Here is a 10,473-nt window from a genome sequence, read left to right as displayed (position 1 = left end):
TTTTAGTTATTTACCAATGTGTTTTTCTGTATTATTTGCCTTTTTTAGTCATCCACTGTACAGCACTTTGGTCAGTTTATACTGTGTTTAAATGTGCTTTATAAATAAAATGTACTACTTACTTACTTACTAAACCAGATCAAGCAGATATTTGGTCAGAGTACCTTTAAGACGTTGATGATTAAGACATGTTATGAATCTTGAGTGAGTTTTCCTTGAACGCTGTTGCCATGGCGACATGGCGAATGCCGATGTTTCGTGTTTTTACAGTTTATCGCATTTTTGTTGGGTTAAACATGCTCGAAAACTCATGAAACTCGACACACACATCACAAATGGTAAAATTTTACATCTGATAGGGGTCTTGCACACACACCTACATGCCAATATTAAGTCACAGTCATAGCGCCTCCTACTGGCAACAGCAAATGTCATGTTTTATACTTTCATGTACGACTCCAGCTGATATTTGGTCAGAAGACTTTTATAATAATATGTTATGAATCTTATGACTTTTCGTTTAACAGCGTGTCCGTGGCCTGGCGTCACATTTCGATGTACAGCTAGGTCACAGGAAGTGGTTATAACTTAAGGATACATTGTCAATCAGGTGCTGCTTGCACCTTTAACCTTTTTTAATTCTAGTGCAGATCCCAAAGTTTTAGATAAGAAGATACCAAATGTTGAGGAAATGTGTAAAATGTGTATATCCATCTTCCATTTGGAATAAAAAAGTCTTGTGTTTGAATATTCCACTCAGTGTAAACACAAACTGTAGCTTCAAAGAAGAGCTGGAACAAGATAACACAGAGTTTAAAAACTATCAGACAGTGTGGAATAAGATGATTCAAGATACCTGGGAGATTTAAAAGGGGGAAACTAGGTATCATTTACTGTGCTGTAGTTACTGTAAGTGCACTATCAGTGAAACAGAAGAGACCACTCTAGATAAATAATCACAGTGTGAACCTGAAGTGGTGCAGCCAGGTACGGTTTCCCTCTGGGAGATCGCTCCAGTCTGATCTCCGACCAGGGGATCCCCATCTTCTCACACACAAATCTCCTCAGCAACAACCTGCCAGCCTGGTGGAGAGACAGAGAGACAGAGAGACAGTTCACACGCAGAGCTTTCGACCTGACGCGTGGCAGTGCACACAAACTAATAAGTCAGCATGTAGAAAGTGACGGGAACTAAAAGAGTCACACTCACCATGGCTGATTTGGCGTCCTTGGCGAACACAAACTGTCCGATCCTGTCTTTCTCTTCCCGCTGAATGCAGCGAGCAGCGAGCAGCCACTCGGACCGGCTCGGTGTCCACGACCCGCAGCGGAAAGCCCAGCGAACCGAGCCCATCTCCCCACCGCGGTGGTGAACTGAGGGCTGCTCATAAAACTACAACTCAAACTTTGTTTACGTTTTGTGTCTGACAGCGGTGCACATGCCCGGAAGAGCGCGGCGAGATTCAATGCCGTCATAAGTGGGCGCGGTGGAGGATGGACCAATAGGAGCGATAGAAACAGTGCGCAACTATGGGTGCCTTCAAATGCTCTCATGAACGTTGTAAATACGATTAAACCGCGTGGGGGTTACGATAAATGGGTCAGTTTTCTGATACCACAGATGTGTGATTTTATGCTGAGTTTAAATTTGGTGTGTTTTAACCGTCCTGTTTAAAATAAACATCTTTTAGGTCGGCTACATCATCGACAATCAGGTAGATTTCTTCCTTCTGCATCAAAATGGCGAAAGTATCGCTGTTCTGTTTGAACACAACAAAAAGCTAAATGTTTTTATTGAACAGTCCCATTTTATTCTTAAATTACCCCCAATTATTCTATCCGACCAGCACATGTAAGGTCGTATTCACAGATTAAGCCATCAAAATATGTAGATTCCGAGTGATCAGTGAATGCAGCATTAAAATTGTACCTCTACGATGTTGTTTTGATTGCGGTACATCTGTGTTCGTGAGGTGAGTTGTCCTCACTATATATTACAGAAAATGTTATATTGGAGGCGGTGGTAAGACAGACAACACACAGGACTACGTTACATTTCTGATTGTGATGATTAAATTGTGTTGCGCTCGTCTGGTTAGAAAAATACAATCTCATAGCATACTATTCCTCGAAAAAACGTTATTTTACTAGAACTATTAGAGAGATATAGGAGGGTAAAACCTAGAATTATATATTGCTTATATAGGTATTTTATCTAGACTGACATAAGAAACGTACATGCCAAATGTACTGACAATATGGTTATATACACTTATTTTACTATAATAAACATAATGCAATAGATATTGTCGAGTGTACTGTCTTCTTGTAGCCAAATATGAGAGGCAATAACCACTGCATTAATGGTTAATATGCTGCAGAGAAAATCAGCAGTGTTTCATTGGTGAAAACTGTAAGCATATTCATAATGCTTACTCACGAGCTTAAAATCTGTCTCTCTTTATATTGAGAGGTATTTTAGTTAATGAGAGATTCCTCACTCAAAATGCAACATGATAAAATATCTTTAAAGATAATTCCCCTACTACAATCCACAAAAAATACTTCATGGCATTTTCACTTCACAAGACAAATAACAAAAATGCTATTTTCTTTCTATGTACTATTACACTTTCTATGTACTATTACACATTATATAACACATAATATTTACTTATATTGTAATTCTATTTCTCCATATCTCCATCTTTCTTTGGTCTGTACAGCATATACTGTACTACAATTGCATGTCCCTCCTCAAAGAAATATCTCAGATTTTGGGTTATATAACAAATTGACCTAAGTTGACACACTGTATATTCCAGTAACATTAATGACTCTGTTTTATCTACAGGAAGACTGCGAACCCCTTCAGCTTGTGATGCTTCTTTACCTGCGTAAGCTCATCCTTCAGCAGTCAAGGCCAGGAAATAAAGGTGGAAAACCCTGCAAGTCCAGTCATTTCTCTGTGGCCTTTGCTACATCAAACCAGAGCCTCAACAAGGCAAAACCCCACTCAAACTGCAAAAAAAGAAGGCTTTTGATGATTTACTAACCTCTGCAACTACACACACTTCCATTGGCTATTTCCACAACTTCAGTTCTCACATGTCCGTAACACAGAGGCAGCATCTAGTGTAACAGCTGGTATCAGTCTCCCCGGTGGGAAACTTCACAGACACTGCTGGAGCCACTGAGGGATTGCTCCCTGATGAAAACTATTGCAGTTTTGAAGAAAAGCTACTGCTAGACATGGACTAACCTATACAACAATCATCCACACTTCACTACATCTGAGGACCGAGTCCCCCCTTAATTCTGGCCTGTGATCTACCTCTCTTTGTACCCCTGTTTCTGCCGGACCTCTTTCTTCTTATTGCTTCCTCCTTCTATTTCTTCCTCCATACACCTCTCTCCCCTCCCTGGTCTTCTTGCTTATTTCCCCCCAGTTGTCTCTCCTCGTCTATCTCTCTCTCTCTCTCTCTCTCTCTCTCTGTTTTTTCTGTGGGCTTCTGTCCCCTTCTTGCTGCCAAGCTGGATTTCCTGCAGGTGAAGCATCTGAAGAGGAAGAGGAAGAGCAACTACAGTGTGAGAGAAACGCAGACTCTAATCAGGGAGATCCACAAGAGGAGGGACGTGTTGTTCTCCAGACAGCAGGTGTAGATCTTCTCTTCTTCTTCCTTTTTTAAACTGACAGTGAGAACTAATAATGCATCATAATATGTCCCAGAATAATCCACGCCATGTTGTCAACAAATGATTTATAACCAGTGGTGTCATGCAGGGTATTTTATATGCAGTATAGGCTGAAGTGCCATTGATGCATACACACCTACTCCTCATTCACACACTCATTCAGTCTAAGAAAGTGTTGACGAAAGCACTTATTTTCTGTTATCTCTGTCCACTGAAGCGTGAGTCGAGTTGGACAAATCAACAGCAGCGAGAACTGCAGCACAAACCAATTAGTAAACTCTCCTGTCATATCCAATTAGCGACTTCATCCAAGTCTTTTGTACCCTCTTGTTAAATGTGTGAAATGAGTTTTCAAACCAGTTGTAAGTCTAAGTGAGTGTACGCATTCATTACTGAGCAGCATTTAATATATTCATTCTTTCAAGTATATCGCAGATTTGTTTTACAACTCATCCAAAAAGCAAGTCACAATAAAAAACAACCGGGTCAATATATTGGTCTATGTTACATTGCAGATACATTCATATCAGCTTATATGCTGGCTGGTAAGTAATGTACCGAAATGTAGTACAGAAATGTCAAAATATGTTAAATAATTTAGAAGCAATATCTCCATTATCTCTATTGTCCACCAGAGAGCACAGTTTACTTTTCAACTGCAAGACATCCCACTTAGTACACATCTTGGTCACAGTTCTTAAAAAACATGGAATTCTTGTGAAAATGTTATGTTCTGTGTTTATTGGGAAAAAATGCTATCAGCTGATATATCATTATTAGATTATTTAAAAATTGCCTCCAGGCAGGTACTATGAAATATACAAATAGTCTGCTTGCAACAATAATGTGTGTCTAATATGTTTTTTATACAAAAAAGTATAATTTCCTGATGGAAATCATTAAAAATACATCTACTCGTTCTACCTCGTTAAAAAGTATGGAATCTACGAATATACAAAGTTTTCCTGCTGGACACAAGATGTCTCCTACTAGTTCAAGTTTCTACATCACACTTCTATAAGTTTCATACTGGACCAGGACTGGGACCAGGGTTGACTTCCAAATAAATAAAAGGTTATGATGTCACAAATCATGCTTGTAGGCCCCACCCCTTAAAATCAGATTTTCAGTGAGCACAGAGAAACTTTCCACTTTCAGCATATAAATGTGAAAATATCCCCTTTGTGTCAAACTCTGCACATACATGATTCTCCACAGTGAAACTCAACTCCCAACTGTAGGAACAAGAACAAAAACATAATTTGAGTGAAGGGGGACTTTAAACATTAAAATATCGATATTGGTAAAACAAATCCTCTGGCTGTAAACCAGAGGATTTGTTATACAGACAGGGCAGCTTTGTTGTGTTTAATGAAAACAGACCTGATAGAATTATTAGAAGAAAACTGTCTAAATGTTGTTTCTTGTCCTTCTTCTCTTTGTGAACAGAACACAGCCATTAATGAACTAAAGAGACAGGCATGGGAGGAAGTGGCACGAGCTGTCAATTCACTGGGGGAGGGAGAGCTGCGCACTGCTGCTGAGGTGTGTTTATTTGTCAAAATCCTACTTTTATATTTTTTACACACTGTGTTCTGTACCCAGTTCCTTTCTGTCCTTATCTCCTGCACAGGTAAAGCGTCGTTACCTGGACTGGCGTGCACTGATGAAGAGAAAACAGCTTCAGGCTGAGCTCTCACTCTCCTCCTCCTCATCCTCGTCAGTGGCCCTGAAGACCGAGTATGATCAGTCTTCCTCCCCTGAGCACGAGGAAGCTTCTCTGGGATCTGGGTGTGACCAGCTGCTCGACCTCTCGGGTTTTCCAAAGGACTGTCACTGCGACTGGCCGGAGCTGGCGGCTCTCAGTGAACCGAGCGGACAGGCCACGATGGCACCACCAGGTGTGAAGATGGAAGATGACATTACTGAATACAGAGTAAGCAACAGAACCTCATCCTAGAAAAAACACTATAAGACAAACTGGTTCCCTCTATAGATGGAGTATATTAATTCAATGTGCATGTAAATGAGGACATTATTTTTCAAATATCTTTAGCTTTTTGATACAGAGCTTATATTAACACTGTTCATGTTAATGACAATACAAGTAGCCTACACTGGCAAATACCCGCTAATCTGTTAATCAGCTCCATTAATGTCCTCATCAGCAGAGGTAGCTATGTTTAACATATCACAATGATTATGCTGGCACATTATGCAGCTCAAGTGGCTCTTGGTAATCTGGCCTTTTGATTGGGCTCACGTTGGTTCACAAGGTAGAGATGAAATTAAATTAAGTATGTGTTAATTAATTAGGATTTAGTTTAAACTTTATGTTTAAGTGTTACTTTTTCTAATTGCATTAAGATCTTTTTTCAGATAAATCATCATCGTATTTGTTCATTTGTTACAATCTTCCCCAATAATTCCCTTATCTAATCTTTTACCTGATTTCCTAACAGTGTTATTAACCTGTATCCAGTCTATTCAAATTATTAATATTATCAGCAAGACAATCTGCCGTTGGAATAGAGGTAATAGTTTTGTGTGTCAAGCACAGTATGATCAGCATGCTGCATGAAAACATTAGTTTGGAATCTCATTGTTTTTGTGTTGTTCACTGGTGTAAATCATTGAGCAAACAAACCTCTGTAACGGAGATAAAGAATATAATAATAATATGTTCACAATTGTATTCAGTGACATTAGTATAAAAACTGCACATTCTTTATATAGATCAACAAAATCGAAGCTGCAGCGTCATAGATATCCTGATGTTTTGCATCTAGTACAAGTTGAGTTGGATCCTACTTTTCCCTAAATGCAACTTGATTGCATCTTTCATTATCTTTTATCAGGGTTATTTTCTTATTCTTTGGAAAGTTCCCTCCAGAATAAACTGAAAGAGCAAATTTCAAACAACGTATTTACTCCTCTCTTGTCCTTTGGAGTACGTCTGGGTCGATGCACTTCTTTTGTCATATTTATGTTCCTTTCTCATTCAGATTCCACTGGGCTATGCTTTTCTCCTTTTCCACAAAAAAATTAATTGTTCTTACCAGATGAAGTAGCCTACATAAGGGTTGATATTCAAGAAGAACAAAAAAAGACTTAAACAACAACTTAAATTTACTGTCACTCAGTGTTAAAAAAAAAAGTGTGGCTACAAACCAAAGAACACCAATTTCCTCACAGCTCAACTCAGCTGATTGTCTACACTACACGTTCCTACAATAATTCATTAACACACTCCAATAGCAATCAGACTTTATTTGTATAGCACTTTCATACAAGCAAAATGTAAAACAAAGTGCTTCACACATTAAAACAAAACTATCAGTTTAACATAACTGTCATATAGCAATATCAATATTTATATTGTATCTATCTAAGTTTGACTAACCACTATACTTTGGTTTTCTAGAAACTTTTATTTTTGTTGTAGGCCTATCCTCTGCTGGTATATAGGCTACTGTATTTATTTATTTAGGTTAGCCTTTTGCACCCCAGAAGTAATTTTATTGTGGGGGTTAGTTTGGTTGGCAATAGCTGTAAAATTTGGTAAACTCAAGCTTGCGAGTCTGTAGTCCGCTGCAGCAGAGACGTCATAGGCATCAGCCCAAGGATTGGTACCTGATGTTTCTGTCATATGGGCTTCTAGACACGGTGGCGTCACTAACTGATCAGTTTTATTCTGCTCTTGACAGCACTACTTTATCAATAAAATGAAAGCTATTTGATTCAGAAAACAGCAACGCTACCACCACACTACTGAGAAATATTATTATTATATTTATGCATAATTCATCAAAATAAAAGTTAATCTAAAAATCATAATAGTGCCCCTTTAATGATCTCGCTCTCTCCCTCTAGCTGGATGGTGATGGTGATGTGGGAGATGGAGAAATAGATGAAGATGATATTCCGTCCCTCCTCAGCGACATCGAGTCACGTGGCGAGGGGCATGTTGGTGATGTTTACTCCCACAACGACTTGGGCATGCTCAACTCCTCCAAGGCTCCGACTTTCACCAGAGACCTGCCACTTTCTGGAGGCCTGATGGGGATGTCAGCCCATGCTTTGGGTGGACTAACAAATCATGAAAACATGGGAGCTGGCTTTCTGGTTGCTGTTGAGAAACAGCGACTGGAGCTGGAAAAACAGCGCCTGGCTGTGGAAACTGAACGCCTGGCAGTGGAGAAAGAGCGGCTGGCGGTGGAGAAGGAGCGTCTTCGTCAGATGGAGGTAGAGAGAGAAAGACTGCAGCTGGACAGAGAGAGGTTACAGGTGGAGAGGGAGAGGCTGAAGCTTCTGCTCCTCAGCCAATCAGAGCGCGTTGACTCCTCCTTTAACCTGCCACCACAACAAGGCCCACCCTCGTCGTCTACATCTGCTTTATCCTCCACTCATGATGGACAGAGGGAGAGAGAGAAAGAAAGTAAAGGCTGGATGTCAGTGGTGGACCGGGAGACAGAAAGGCTCAAACTGGAGAAGGAGAGACTGCAGTTGGAGAAGGAGAGACTGCAGTTCTTTAAATTTGAGGCTGGCAGACTGCAGATTGAGAGAGAACGCCTCCAAGTGGAGAAAGAGAGAATGCAGCTGCACAAAGATCATCAGGGCCACTGAGAGAAAGACTCATAAGAGACAGAGGACAGTTGAAAGTGATGCATACATTAGATTTTTACCAGCTTCCGGGGGGAACTTTTAATACTGAAAACAACCCGGAATATGTGGATTTGGATCAGCAGCAGCTACTCCCTTGTCAAGTTTGCCACACACGTGTCCTTCAGGAAGGTGTGAGGCACTTTAATAATCATCGGAATTTGGCCCAGGAGAAGACTGAGATGGAGGGCTGGCATATTTATGACCATCATGATAAAGCAGTGCCTTATGATGTCTTCATAAAATGGGTGACAGGAGAAAAAATATGCGTGTTTGGCACACGCAGCTGGTTAGCCCTTAACATATCTGATTTATAAAATGCGACAAGGTTTAACAGCTGTTCAGAGCTCCGTCCAAATTACACTAATGCACCAAACGTGCAGTATAAAGTGTTGAATGCTGGAGTATCAGTGCAACACATTCTTACTAGTGTAGAAATGTTTTATAATGATATATATATATATGTTATATATTGACTTCTTCTGCCTTTATGCACCAGATCAGTGCTAATTCATCTACTGCATGGGAGCTCAAAAGCACACAGCTGTTACTTTTACAGAGAGAGATTTTTATGCTGTTAATGTTTTGCTGTCAAGTGCTTGTGTCGAAATATTGTTTACACGGTAATGCTTGTGAAGTACATAATTTACACACATTTTATACTAATTTTCCGCCTTTGAGACCCTTCTTTCTTACAGACATATGAGAACCGGTGGGTTACTAATAACAGTAAGAATGGCTCAGTCCCAGTAAGTCATGACAGTGTGACAGTGAGCCAGCAATGCACAATACCAGGACCCTGAAACAGAAGCAGTGAGTGGAATTCACAATTTTATTATTCACATCTGTGCTTTTCTTACTGCGACATGGATAAATGTCTTCTGAAAAATAAGGCCTATTAAGATGTTTTGCTATTAATATTTGTGGACTTGGAAAAGAGCCTGAACATCTGTGATGAGCTACTGCATGCCAGAAAAAGTTATGTAAAATGTTCCTTTAATGGCTTAAATTTTAAGTTCTGTTGTGCTGCAAATATAAGTGTTTCTGGCTAAAACTATATTCTGCTACTGTGTACTGAAGGTTATGTTGTGCAACAAAATTAAACACGTCAAACACAAATATACTACCGATGCTTGTTGGTTATGTTGTAAACAATCAATCATTGTTTTGAGTTGAACAACCTGATACCAAGTCACATGACCTGGAACGCAGCCCTATTTGATTATTTTCTTTTATTATAATTCCATTACTCATGGATCTTTGTGTATTTATACATATATTTTATAATTCTTACTCAGTACATGTGCCTCTGTGTTAATACGTTTGCAAATAAAGTTTGTTGAGGAAAAGAAATGTGACTTCCAGACAAATTTTGTAATGATTAGAGTTGAAAAAGATCTGTGTTACACATTGAAGTCCCAAAGTACTGCTTTTGACGACCAGCCTCTGTGGTCCCTCTCATGCCTTTGTGTTCTGAGCATTGCCTTTGAAGAGAAATGGTAAAAGAGAATAAGAAGATGATTACATTATTTTCCCTGTCTCCTCTGTATTGATGCTCGCCAGGAAGCCCATCAGGGGTTCCCAGGATCAATGCAGGCTAATAAGAAGAGACGAGCGTAAAGAGCACGTAACATTGAATCTCTAAAGACTCAATTTTTTAGCATTTCAGTAAAAGCTGATGTAACCCAGTGACATTTGTGCCGTTCTTTGCATTTCATATTTAAATTGTTTATCTCATGGAGGCATGAAAGCATGGACAGTTTTTACTGCACGAGCCACAAACTCGTAACTGAACAGAGACAATAAAGCTGGCCAGTTTGAGATGACAGTGAAAAGTCTAAATCCATAAGTGAGACATCTTAAACTTAAAGTCTAAAATCACCTGTGCTCCTATAGATCCTTAGACACACACACACACACACACACACACACAGGCAGGGACTCAAAGCAAGCAGACCGAATGACAAAGACTAGTTTATTTTCCGTCTAAGGGTTTGTTGACTGCCTCTGAGATGAAAAGGCCCTTCTTTAGCTCTTTCTGGATTTAGGACTGGTGTGAAAATCCACTGTATTGTTATAAAAAGGTTCCCTCAGCACCAGAGGCCTGCAGTGACT

At 39.7% G+C, this 10,473-nt stretch overlaps 2 protein-coding genes across 2 annotated transcripts in view; one reads left to right on the top strand and one right to left on the bottom strand.

Moving 5' to 3' along the window:
* Positions 1–1,473, bottom strand: part of aasdhppt (aminoadipate-semialdehyde dehydrogenase-phosphopantetheinyl transferase) — a 12,064-nt gene extending 10,591 nt beyond the window's left edge. Inside the window, exons 1-2 of the mRNA XM_035679410.1 lie at positions 1,211–1,473; positions 970–1,083 (exon numbers count right to left, since the gene is read on the bottom strand). Of these exons, the coding sequence (XP_035535303.1) occupies positions 970–1,083; positions 1,211–1,354 (258 nt within the window). The 5' untranslated portion in view covers positions 1,355–1,473. The remainder of the gene's footprint in view (positions 1–969; positions 1,084–1,210) is intronic.
* A 123-nt stretch (positions 1,474–1,596) lies between these two features.
* Positions 1,597–8,337, top strand: msantd4 (Myb/SANT-like DNA-binding domain containing 4 with coiled-coils). The gene is given in 5 exon segments (XM_035680449.1): positions 1,597–1,600; positions 3,299–3,657; positions 5,146–5,241; positions 5,330–5,632; positions 7,570–8,337. Coding segments are annotated over 5 exon segments (1,530 nt in total).
* The last annotated feature ends 2,136 nt before the right edge of the window (positions 8,338–10,473 follow it).

The sequence above is a fragment of the Morone saxatilis genome, unplaced genomic scaffold, assembly GCF_004916995.1.
Source record: "Morone saxatilis isolate NCDOM2014 unplaced genomic scaffold, NCSU_SB_2.0 Contig8, whole genome shotgun sequence".
In the NCBI taxonomy this organism is placed as follows: Eukaryota; Metazoa; Chordata; class Actinopteri; family Moronidae; genus Morone; species Morone saxatilis.
The sequence above is the reverse complement of the archived record's forward strand: the minus strand, read 5'-3'. Positions and strand labels throughout refer to the sequence as shown.